Genomic DNA, 13,217 nt, shown 5'->3' with positions numbered 1-13,217 from the left:
TCAAAATGAGGGGTTATAGTGATGCAAAGATTTCCCATACAGCTCTGACCATTCATTTCCATCCAGACATATAGCAGGCCTGCTCTTGCTGTCCTGGGCTTCTGCAGAGCAGAACTTCAGAGTCCTTATTTCCAAAATGCACAAGTAAGTTCAACTGTTCAGTTCATTTATTTTTTCTGAGCTTGCATGAGCTGTGAATTATAAGGACTGACTTGTACTTAAAACTACTCCCTATTCTAACTTAGTTTTATATAATTTCTTTTATATATATTTAGATATATGTAGTGAATTTACATATATAAAAGAAATTATAATCTTGAATGATTTTTCAAGAAATAATATAAGTGAACTAATTGTCTTTCTTAAGTACCAGCTAACCAGTTCTAAAATCTTACTAAAAATCCATGTTATTGACTAATCGCTTCATGCTTTTAAATTTGTATTATTACCTGATATCTTGATATTCTTTATTAATTCTGAACTTAGATGGGTGTTTCTTATGAGAGTGTATTTCAGTCTTTGGTGTGTGTGAAAATCACATGGGGCACATGTTGAAATGAAGATTAGACTCTACCCCACAAGAACTGAATCACATCAGGAATCAGACCCAGTAATTTCAATACATGCACTGATAAAATATAGGAACTACTACCTTAGAAGTTCAAAGTTGGTATGTTTCTCTGTGTGTGTGTGTGTGTGTGTGTGTGTGTGTGTGTGTGTTTTGCTAGAGATTAAACCCAGTGCCTTGCACATGCTAGGCAAGCACTGTACTGCTGAGCCTCATCCCCAATCCAAATGGTTTCTTTTGCAGGCTTGGTTCTTCAGAAATTTAGAAACATGTCTAAAGAAGGACCTTAAATAGATTAATATTATCCATACCAGAGAGTGAATAATGTTTACAATTATATAGGAATTGCTAGAATACTATGAGTAAAAAACTGGTCCCTTTGTATTGCAAGGGTGGGGTGGTGGGATTGGTTCCAACTCTCCTACCCACAGTGGATATCAAAATCTCCAGATGTTCAAATTCCTTACATAAAATGATGTCATATTTGTATAAACCTACGAACATCCTCCTATATGTAAATAATCTCTAGATTACTTATAATGCCTAACACAATGTAAATTCTATGCAAATGGTTGTTATTCAGTATTGTTTAGGGAATGATGAGGAAGAAAAGTGTCTATGTTTTCAGTAAAGATGCAATTTTTCTTCCTATGTATTTCAAATCCATGTTTAGTTGAATCCACAGATGCAGAATCCATGGATGTGGTAGACCAACTGTATTTAAGTGTATGCCTTTTCTACTATTGATAACCTAAGTTTATGTCTTGAAGATTTTATTTCAAATTTTCTATCTTTTATGCTTAAACTAAATACTTATCTGTTTAATGACCATGCATTTACTCATTACTATATGGTTATTTCATAAAATCCACAGCTGAATTATGGAGTTCTTTCTAGAAATGTGCCATTTTGAAAAAAAGTTATTGAAAAAAATCACTTTTAAAAAATATTCAATTACCATATTTTTGGAACTCTTTTTTTTCTTCTTCCTCTTTTTTTTTTTTTTTTAGCCCTTTGCAGAGGTCACCTCAATTTCCACATTCATTAGCCTTGCTTTTATGAGGGAACTCTCCTTCCTCCTGCCTGTTTTCCAAGTTTGGGGGAAATATCCATCCAGATTACAGAAAAGACTACCATAATGACTGATGGAAGTAGTCAAAGACTCCATTAAGCTCCTTTTTTTTTCTGTGAAAGCATGAAAGATCTCATGGAAAGCACTTACCTGTTCCCTCCTTACCCTGTTTGCATTTGAATTTTAAAAGAAAAAGGGGGGGTGTTAGTAGTGAGACAGGGTAAACAAGTAAGTGTGGTCCTATTAAGAAAACCAATTTATCATTACTAATTGAAGATGATATGTAATCGAGATTGTACCCAGCTGCATTCCTTGTATAAATTCTTTTGGAAAAATACATAGAACATGGTACTAAGTGCCTTCTTCAATAAATTGAAATATTATAAATAAAAATACATGTGCTTATATGGTAGAAAAGTATAAGGTGCCTTCAGGAATTAGCCATATAGGAAAATATGTTCTAGAATGTTATTTCAAAATCAACCCACCTAACAGGGGAATACCACTTGGCAACATTATATTTAAATTAGGGCTACCTTTACCCAGTGCAGTCATGCATTCCTGTAACCTCAGCTGCTTGGGAGGCTGAGGCAGGAGGATCACAAGTTTAAAGGCAGCTTAAGCAACTTAACAAGTCCCTGTCTCAAAATATAATAGATAAGGCTAAGGATGTAGCTCAGTGGTAAAGTGTTGAGTTCAATCCCTATTACCAAAAATAAATAAATAAGTGTTAATTGTGGCAGCATTTAAGCCTATGAGAGAACCTCTGCCCTAAACACCTGTGTTGGGTGAATAAAGGCCATAAATACTGAGGTTCTGGTCACATGTTTACCATCTTTTAGCTCAACTACTCTGAACAGCAAATTCCACATCTAAAAAACGGGCAGAAGCCTCACCTTCCTCTTCCTGGGGATTTAGAGAAAGCCAAATGTATAATGAACATATAACTGCTTCTAAATTCTAAAGCTCTATTATTAATTATTTTGGTCTTTACTAAGATAACTATTTCTTTTTATTTACCATATTTGTTTTCCTTTTTTCCTCCTATGCCACTCATATTCCTTAATAAATGTTTCTGATCCAAAGTTTAAAACCTGCATTTCTAGGATATGCTGTTAGAGGCCATCTGAATATCAGCAGAGGTAGTTACATCAATAAATCAATCATCAATCAGTCAATCAATCACCACAACCTACTGCTGTATTATCTAGTAATAAATAGCATGAAATCTTAGAATGAAAACAACAAGAAGAATAATAACTTGGGGGGTTGGGGATGTGGCTCAAGTGGTAGCGCACTGGCCTAGCATGCATGAGGCACTGGGTTTGATTCTCAGCACCACATAAAAACAAAATAAAGATATTGTGTCCACCTAAAACTAAAAAGGAATATAACTTGGCATCACTTGGTGCAACAAATTCTGAACAATTTTAATCGAGAACTTCTGTTTTAATCTGAGAAGTCTTTTGTTCAAACAAAAGCCAATGTGCAAACCCAATACCTATATATAGAATGAACAGAAGCAGAGGGAACTCTAACTGAAATGGGCAGAGTTCTGTGGAACTTTTCGGGGCTCCATGAGCCTCCATTGCCCTTCAGAACACTCTTGAGGCATGTTGATTTTAATAAGACAGAAACGACCAACATTTAAAATTTGCTATTCAAAAAGACAGGAAAATATACAATGTGATTTAGAAAGGTTTCCATTGAAAAGTTCAAGGATTAGAACTACTGTCTTTTGAAAAACATTGATTTTGTTTTCCTAGTAAAAGCACCTGAAGTGCACAACTTTTAAGGATGACATGTAAGAATGACTGGCATTACTGTATGGTATGAGAAATGAAGAAGTCAGCATGGGAGGAAGAGTTATATAAAATAGGCTGTAACTTCCTACATTAATGTAGAAGGGACTAGATAGCAAATAGAGTTCATCTGTTATTTAGAAGTTGCAGTACTGTAAGAGTCAGAGGGATGTTGAATTTCTTTATGAAATAACTACATGGGAAAAACATGATTGATGATTAGAAAGAAACAATATTTTTTATAATACTGCTTGGTGCTGAATCTAGATTTAAAAATGTTTTGGTGTTTAAATACTTTCTCCATTTTTTCATATGCTATTTAGTTAAAAGACATTATATGGTCATTTGTAGTATACTTGCTAATTTTTAAAAATTCTAATTTTGCTCACTGGCTTGAATATTATGATTTGGAATTGAGTATAATAAAAAATACTAAATAAAATGTTCAAATACTGGAGTGAGAAATGAATACAAAATATACTCACCAATATAAATCACATCTGTAATTTTAAAAATGAATGTTTGTGATGCAAATTTCAGACATAAGTAAAATATCTTGAGTGGGTATACTGATTTTGTTTTGTGTTCAGTATTACCTTAAATAGTTCTCTATTGAGCTGAAACTCAGTCCTCTGCTAATGTGGCAAGAAAGTATTTAAATTATCCAAATAGAACTTCTAACTGATCTTATAACTGAAAACTACCCATAAAATCCATTTATAACATGAAAAATCTCATCAAAACCCATAAATAATTAAAAACTAAATATCACAGTGTAGATGTGGTCTTTGATATTTATATTTATTTTAAACATCTTTTAACAGGCATATTTGACATGAATGCAAGTATTCTCTGATATTCTTAAACTATCTACATCTTCTAATTTTAAGAGATGAAAAGCTAGACTGTCTTTATTTGAGCACTAACCTCTTCTACACAACAAATTTGTCATGATACAATTTATTAACAAATTTATAACTAATAAATAATTAATACTCCATTTTTTATTTTTTAAAAAATGTAGCTGCTTAGTTTTTATTTTTTGAAAAACTGTGTCAGGGAAAGTTTAAGACCAAATGAAATACTTAAGTTTAAAACAAAATAACCTAACTCACATTTCTTTGTGAAAGTTTCAGACCCAAAGTTTACGTCTGTCAGACCAGCACAGAAAATCCCACCTATGGAGAGGGATAGTCAGCATCACCTTGATTGAGGGGCGAGACCTCAAAGCGATGGATTCCAATGGGTTGAGTGACCCTTATGTAAAGTTCCGGCTTGGGCATCAGAAGTACAAGAGCAAGGTAGCTCTCTATTTTCTCTGTTCTGTTCCTATCAATGTTGAGAAGGCATTGGCTGGTAACAGCCATGCTTTAGGAAATGAAAATGCTGGGTATACTTTGAAATGCTTAACAGAACTTTTGAATATCATGTCAGAAAACAAAACCAACAATTCTATTGCATTTCTTTATGTGCTAAATGATCTTAGGTAAATTGCTTAATTCTCTATGTCTCAATTTCTTCATCTATAACTGGAATGATGGTGGGAAATCTCTCTTAGTATACCTATGAGGATTTACAAGAAAAAAAAAAGGAACAATAACCCAGACAGAACATAGTTGATGCCGGCTTATAAAGTGCATAGAGAATATTGGCTCTTAATATTATTTTACATACCATAAATCTTTGTGAATTACTCTGAGTCATTTTATCCAACCTTATTTACACCAATGCAGATCACAAGGCTCTAAATTTATCTAAGAAGTAAATGAGCCTGTAATCCCAGTGGCTCAAGAGGCTGAGACAGGAGGTCTGCATGTTCAAAGCCAGCCTCAGCAACAGCAAGGTGCTAAGCAATGCAGTGAGACCTATCTCTAAATAAAATACAAAATAGGGCTGGGGATGTGGCTCAGTGGTTGAGTGTCTCTGAGTTCAGTACCCAGTACACTCCCCCCACCAAAAAAAAGAAATAAACGACCACATTCCTACTGCCACTATCAATGCTGTATCATAGCACATAGCACAAGTTACTTAGTCTCTCCATGCCTCAGTTTTCCCATCTGTAAAAATTAAAAATAAGGACTAGAATTAAAATAAGGCCTAGTAAAAAAAGTTATTGAGAAGATTAAATGAATATATGTTTTTCATGTTAAGGGCTTTGAGTTCTTCCTCACACATTATAAATAATCAGTAAATGGGAAAAGCAAAAGGAAAAAGAAATGTAACAGTAGTAGGAGGAAGTGTATTGTGTGGTAACAATGATGTTCTTAATAATAATATATTAAATAACCTTAGTTATATATTATGGATGAAAGTAATAGTAATTAGTAAAAGTCATAGCATCCAAAACTGTATTTTGAGCACATCTTATCTGCATAATATCCAATTTTGACCTCTTTACTGGTCAGTTTGGACAGCTGATATTCATAGATAGCTTGGGACCAGTGATTATTTCCATCCTGAAATAAAGATCATAGGTCATTTTGAGGAGAATTCCTTTGCCTTGGTGTCATCATTTTCAGGGATTTTTTTAAAATTTTTTATTTGTTTTAATTAGTTACACATGACAGTACAATGACCTTGACATATCATACATTTGAATCAGATGGGATATAATTTCTCCTTTTTCTGAGTGTACAGGTTGCAGAATCATATATTGGTCATATAATCACATATATACTTTTTTAATAAACAGCTTTCCCTTTCTGGGCCAAGAAGTTTTCATCAGAGCTTAAAGTTGTTAGAAATATCATAGTGCTGGTTTGTTAGCAGGCAGTGAGCACCACTAGCAGGCGGGTTACCTTACAAATGCCCACCTGGAATAGAAATGAATCATTTCTGATCTAAAGGAAATCATATAAGGAAGACAATCCTAAAGAAGAAAAGTGAAAAGTTAAGTCTATTTATAGCCACACAAGTAAGAATACCACCTCCCTCCCACTACCAGAATACCCTAGGAATTCATCAAAGCCCAATGATATTTGAATGATCATAGCTAGCATTCAGCCAGTGACTTTCAGTAATTTTTTTCTGATATGGAGCTTAATAACAAATTTTAAGGTTGTTCCCTCTCCAAAAATAGATATCTATGTCCACTTGAATCTTACCTTCTCTCAATTAGCATCATTTCTATGTTCTAGTAGTCTTAAAACATTACTTATTTTTATAGTTTTGCTCTTTAGGTATGAAATATGAAACCCAGCTATGGACATGTGTCTTTCTTTGCTCTTTCTGTCCATGATCTATTGCTGATTAAGTTCACATTATGAACTTTTAAAAATTGTGATTCATTTATATTACCTTTGCACATAACATACTTCATAGCTTTCAAACTCTTTATATCTGAAGACCCACCTGTCATACATCAAAAGGAAAAAAGCCATGGCACACCCTCCTGCTAAGAAACAAATATGACTGTTGTTTAATCTAATGGTGAATGGAATTTTAAATCGTGTCACTGTAGGATACTTTATTATTGATTCTACTAGATTTCTTATCTGAATACTTGAATTTACAAAAGTACACTACAGGGATCTTTTTGTATATGAAACATGAGAACACACACACACACAGTTTCTCCATATGTACAATTGGGATAATACATCAATGCTATGATTCTAAGGTAAAAGTGTGCCTGACCACCAAAATCTACTTGCTTTTCTCTTCTGCTCTCATAGAACTTCATTTTCTGTTTTTCATGTACTCTGTTGAAGATTCCAATGTGTGGGGAGTAAGGGGAAAAAGAAAGTCTGAGAATCCTTGTCTTCATTATAATGAGATAATTATGAATTATGTCTTCATCTATTAACTATGATTATGTAGAATAATTACTAGTGTCTGAGTGACAGATATGAAAGGTAAATAGTGATCTATTTAGCTTTTCTACATGATTTCTATTTCTCTTCTGTTATGTAAGAAAATTGAGGGTCACTTTTGATTTTTTTCAGGACACATCCTTCGGAATCTGTTCATCAGTAAAGATGCTAGAGATCTAATGACTGATTTCTATTTTTTTCTGGAATCTTTGGTTCAAATAGCACACTTACATAATTTTCCAGTTGGTACCTAAGTTTGATTTAAGGTCTCAAGTTAAGTTTTTAAAGGCTGATATTAATAAAATAACAATGACCTTTTGGTTTTCCAGATTATGCCAAAAACTTTGAATCCTCAGTGGAGGGAACAATTTGATTTTCATCTTTATGAAGAAAGAGGAGGAATCATTGATATTACTGCATGGGACAAAGATGCTGGGAAAAGGGATGATTTTATTGGCAGGTCTGTACAATTTGTTATTTTTGGTTCACCCTAAAGAGGCTGAATTTTGTTGAATTTTAAAAATCTGGATATTGTAAGTTATCTTTGTTGTTTTAAAAGAATGTTCTCTTCATTGTAAAGCAATATTTGAAGGGGAAAAAAAGATTCAAAGACTGACCAGTAGGTGGCAGTTTTGACTAGTCGATGGACACAAGCTTTTCCAATTCAGCATCTAGAAATTTTCTCCAGATGTCAGAGATATTGTGCACAGAAGTTATGGGAGTTGAAAAAGAGGAATTTCATCTGATATGAGATACTTAAAGAAACAAAGAGTATATTCATAGTCTTTAAAGTGATCTAACATAGTATTTATTTTCATAATGCATATTGTAACCATAAAATGCATTATTTCCTACAACTGCCTACAAGGGAGAGAATCTTTATAATCTCTTAGGACTTCATAAATCTCTAAAGAGTTTCCAAGTTTTAGTGAAGGAAGCATGTAAGTGAGGCAGGTCCATGTTAATCTGATAATACAGGAAAAAAAATACAACTATTCAGAGGCTTACGTTGACATTTCTTTACAAAGTCAAGATTATTTTGAATGACTACTTGAATCATGAGATTATACAAAATAGTCTAAAACTTGAAAATAGTTTTAGACTATTTTATATTTTTCAATAGTTGTATATGTGTTTTTGAAGCAAAACACTTGAAAACCTGCCCATACTGTAATAAAGCATGGTGTACAGAATTTTTTAGTTTTAAAAAAAATCCTTCTTCACTGTAGTTCACATAAAGTTCAAGTCTTCAAACTTAATATCTAAAGAAAATTCATACATACTAATGATAAAGAAATTTTATTCTAAGAAAGTACAACAAGAATCCAGTCCAACACACGTATCTCTTCATTTTTTATGATTCTCATATACATGTTTTAAGCGATAGCTTTCATCATACAAGAGGTGAACGATCAGCTTCAGTTAACCTTTAATATTTTACTTATAAAATGAAATTGGGAAAACACCACTGTAATATGATACAATTCTATATTTCAATCATTTTTAAAGCAAAGTTCTGTATTGCAAATTTTCTGATAAGTAAAACACTATTTTTCAGAGTTTTCTGAAAGTTCAGTCTTTTTTCCTAGCAGTGTACCACTAGCTTAGGTAGTGGTGTACATCTGTTAACACATTAAATGTGTTTAATTATAATTTTGTATTTATGATTCTGTCTCCCTCAGTATGCTATGAGTTCTATCAAGGAGATGAAATCTCACTATTCCCTGAATGATTCATTCGTTTTCATAGTTTATAGCAACATTAGTTATATTTGGTAATCAGATAATTAGAGTTGCTTTCCTGTATATCCTTCTGCCTTAATCTCATTATTTGATAGTCAAGCTTCCTTATTTTGGCAAAATAATGAAGGCAACTATACTCTAAATTATACTGGCTTCTCATACTTCTGGTGACATATGAAGTTCTTCTTATCCCTTTTTCTACTTTTTTCATAATGCAAATATACTTATATTTATTTTTTCCTTTGGGAAGAATTTCCAAATTTGGTATGTATGAAATTTCTCAGCTCATTTGATACTTTTCCCCATTTTGTAATGTTATGAATTCTTCAAGGGCAAAAGTGGAGGGCAGAGAGGTGGACTTGTTTATTTCACTTCACCTTATTTCTAAGTATCTGTCTACATTTAAGCAAATATTTAGAGAACAGTAATGGATGAGTGGATAGAAGATCTAGATAACTGAGAATTTTTAGAAAGTTTTGTGAAGTTCAGAGAAAGACAAGTAATTCCAATTTTTAACACATGCCAAACGTAACTGCCTCTGAAAGCAATTTGAGCTCAAAAGTTTTAGAGCACAGAAACAAGAGCACAGGTATAGACATAATGGCCATTTTCAAATCTGGAGTGTTGGAAGCAATTTTCAGAAGTATTTTAACAATAAACATTATCCCTTACATTTCCATTTAAACCCATTTAAACTCCCAACAACTGCTCCTGCCAGGGTCACCTCTGAATGACAAGATGTTTAATCCAGTGGCCAGTTTTCAACCTTCCTCTTTCCTACCCAGCACCTATGCTACATTTGGCTGAGAAGTTTCCTTGAAACATTTTTACCTGGCTTCCAGGAGGCCTCGTTCTCTTCTTTTTCCTCTTCCCTCATTGCATGTTCCTTCTTAGTTTCCCTCACTGAGTTTTTTCCTTGTCTCCCTCATGCTGTAGTTCTGGAGAGCCTCAGAGCTCAGGCATTGGGCATCATTTCTGCCTACCCTTTATCCATTCTATTGCTTTTCACATGACCTATAGGTTGACAATTATCAATGTGCAGGTACACTTCAAAACTTTTCTCTCAACTCCAGGTTCCTATATCCAACTCCCTGCTTGATATTGCCACTTGAATGTCAAACAGATGTGTCCAATTTAGCATATACATAGCTAAGTTTCTGGTCCCCAGCCCCTAAATCTGTCTTCTTTCCTATGTTAGTTGTTAACATAAAAAATATTATAGTCATGTTTTACTCCTTTCTCTCTCACTTTCATCAAAGCCATCAGCAACTTGCTAACTTTTCCTTCAAAACATATTCGAAATTTACAACTGTTAGCTTTCTGCCACTATCACCTGCCACAAACACCTGAGATAATCAACTTTACAAAGAGAAAAGTTGTTTTGACTGGTTATAGGCCTTCAACACAAAGACTTTTGGAAGACATTCAAGATCCAAACTACAGTAACTACTTTCCATCACCTCTATCATTGTGATTCTAGTTGAGGCAACGTTAGCTTTCACATGGACAATAGAAAAAGCCTCTGTACTTCTTTCCACCCTTCCCCTTCCATAACACTCTGTTTCCAATGAAGCATCCAGAGTAATATTTTAAAAACACAAATAAAGTAATTTAACTCCTATGTTCAGAATCCTTTACTTGGTTCCCATCCTAATCTGTGTAAAGCAGAAGTTCTCACAGAGTCCTATGATGCCCCACATGATCTGTTCCTGTTACTCCTCTACTTTGAACATTTCTCCCAATCTACCTCTCCTGCCCTCTGCTCTCTCCCAGCCGCACTAGACTCTGTGCTGTTCTTTGAGCACACCAGACACTCCCTACCCCATAACTTTCCCTCTGTACCACTCTTACTTCAGGCACCTGTCTTCCTTGCCTTTTTACCTTCTTAAGATCTGTGTACAATATCATGTCAAGGAGGCATCCATACCAAGTCTGTTTAAAATCAAAACCCCCTTTCTCCTGCCCTGCTCTGTTTTTCTCCGTAGAAGTAGCCATCATTTGGTATACTGTACATCTCACTTATTTATTTTATCATTTATTTCCCCTCACTAGAATGTAAGCTCAATGAGGGCAGGGATTTTTTTTTTTTTTAGTTTTTTATTCACTCAATACCTAGATAAAAAATCTGGCACATAATAGGAACATAATAATATTTGTTATTTCCTGGATTTTAATTTTAAATTCCCGTAGCTTAATTTAATACTGGAAGTTATGACTTAATTCCCCCCACCCCCAAAAAATTGATCTGACACTGAGCATGAAAGAAATGGCTATTGAAACAACATAACTTAGTGGAAGATATAAATTTTCAGTTTGATTGTGGAAATGTGTGTACTTATAATACAAAAGAGAAGAGTGAATTAAAGTATAAATGTGTCTGAAAAATACTTAAAAGTACTGAATTGTTATATTGGGGGTGAACACAACCCATACATTACCAAGATACTTTTATCATAACATTTTTCAATTGATTCAAAAATTGTACATATTTGGGGGTACTTCATTATGTTTCAATGTATATATCATTGTTTAATTCAAAGTGAACCTATCTATCTCCTCATTTAGCATTTCTTGGTGGTATAGACCTTCAAAATCCTTTCTTATAGAATTTTTAAAATTATACACTTCATTATCTACAGTCACTCTACTGTACTATATAGCACACCAGCACTGCTTGCTGCTATCTAACTATAACATAGCACCTACTGACCAACCTTTCCCTATTCCTCCCACTCTCCTACTCTCACGAGCCTCTGGAAACTACGATTTTTCTCAACTTCTATGAGATCAACTCTTCAGATTCCATAAATTGGAGAGATCATGCACTACTTATCTTTCTGTGCTTGGATTATTTCACCTGGCACAATAACTTCCAATTCCATCCATGTTGTCATAAATGACAGGATTTCATCCATTTTGTGAATGAATGTAATTCTGTTGCATAAATGTTCCACATTTATTTGTCCATTCATTATTTCATGGACACTAAAGTTGCTTCTATTTCTTGGCTATCGTGAATAGTGCTATAGTGCACATAAGAAAGCAGTTGCCTCTGATATACTGATTTCATTTATTTTGGGTATAAACCCTGGAGTAAGATTGCTGGATTGTGTGGTTGTTCAATTGTTAATTTTTTGAGGAAGCTCCATATTGTTTTCAATAATGACAGTGGTAATTCACATTCCTACCAGTGGTGCGCAAGGATTCCCTATTCTCTACATTCTAACAGCACTCACTATCTTTGGTCTTTTTAACAGTAGCCATTCTTGTAAAGGTGAAATGATAACTCATCATGGTTTCAATTTACCTTCCTTATTTTGCTAAATGTCTACATAGTTCTATTTAGGCATATTGCCCATTTGATTTGGATATGATGATGATGATGACAACAACAACATTATTGAGTTTTTTAGTTTCTTATGTAGTCTGGATATTAACACCTTCTACTTTGAGTCAACTCTCATATGTATAATGTGACAGAGGTCTGGTTTTATCCTTCTGCATGTAGAAATTCAGTTTTCCCAAAATTATTTATTGAAGAGATTGTCTTTTCTCTACTGTGGCACCTTTGTTGAAGATCAGTTAGCTCCAGATGAATCGGTTTATTTTAGGATCTCTATTCTCTTCCATTGGTCTAGGTCTGTTTTTATGTCAATACCATACTGTTTTAATTACTATGGCTTTGTACTCTATTTTTAAGTCAATGTAATGCCTCCTTTTTATTTATTTGTTTGTTGCTTAAGATTGCTTTGGCTATGTGGGGACTGAGTGGTTCTGGATAAATTTTAGAATTGTTTTTTTTTTCTAGTTCTGTAAAGAATATTGGTATTTTGATAAAAAATACACTGAATTCATAAATTACTTTGGGCAGTATGGATATTTTAACAAAGTTGATTCTTTCAATCCATGAACACAGATGTCTTTCTACATTTTTGTATTTTTTCTCTTTAGTGTCTTTCATCAAAGTTTGATAGTTTTAATTATAGAGACCTTTTACCTCTTTGGTTTAATTCATTCCTAGGTATTTTACTTTTAAAACTATTGTAAATTGGATTATTTTATTGATTTCTTTTGCAGATAACTTGGTTAGCATATAACAACATTTCTGATTTTTGTGCGTTTGACTTTGTAACCTGAAAATGTGATGAATTCATTTATTTTCCTAATAGTTTTTTTGGTGGAGTCTTTGGGATTTTCCATATATAAGATATATCATCTACA

General features: G+C 33.5%; 1 protein-coding gene across 4 annotated transcripts in view; it reads left to right on the top strand.

The window, feature by feature from the left end:
• The window catches only part of Mctp1 (multiple C2 and transmembrane domain containing 1), a 516,302-nt gene that overhangs the window by 310,366 nt on the left and 192,719 nt on the right, over positions 1-13,217 (top strand). For 3 of the 4 annotated variants that reach the window (XM_077796266.1, XM_077796264.1, XM_077796263.1), the window contains 2 exons: positions 4,573-4,743; positions 7,584-7,714. In XM_077796266.1, the coding sequence (XP_077652392.1) occupies positions 4,573-4,743; positions 7,584-7,714 (302 nt within the window). Of the gene's footprint in view, positions 1-66; positions 145-4,572; positions 4,744-7,583; positions 7,715-13,217 lie in introns of all 4 variants that reach the window. The other variant, XM_026385887.2, reaches the window with a different exon arrangement.

The sequence above is a fragment of the Urocitellus parryii genome, chromosome 1, assembly GCF_045843805.1.
Source record: "Urocitellus parryii isolate mUroPar1 chromosome 1, mUroPar1.hap1, whole genome shotgun sequence".
Taxonomy (NCBI): Eukaryota; Metazoa; Chordata; class Mammalia; order Rodentia; family Sciuridae; genus Urocitellus; species Urocitellus parryii.
This window is presented reverse-complemented; position numbering and strand designations above follow the sequence as displayed.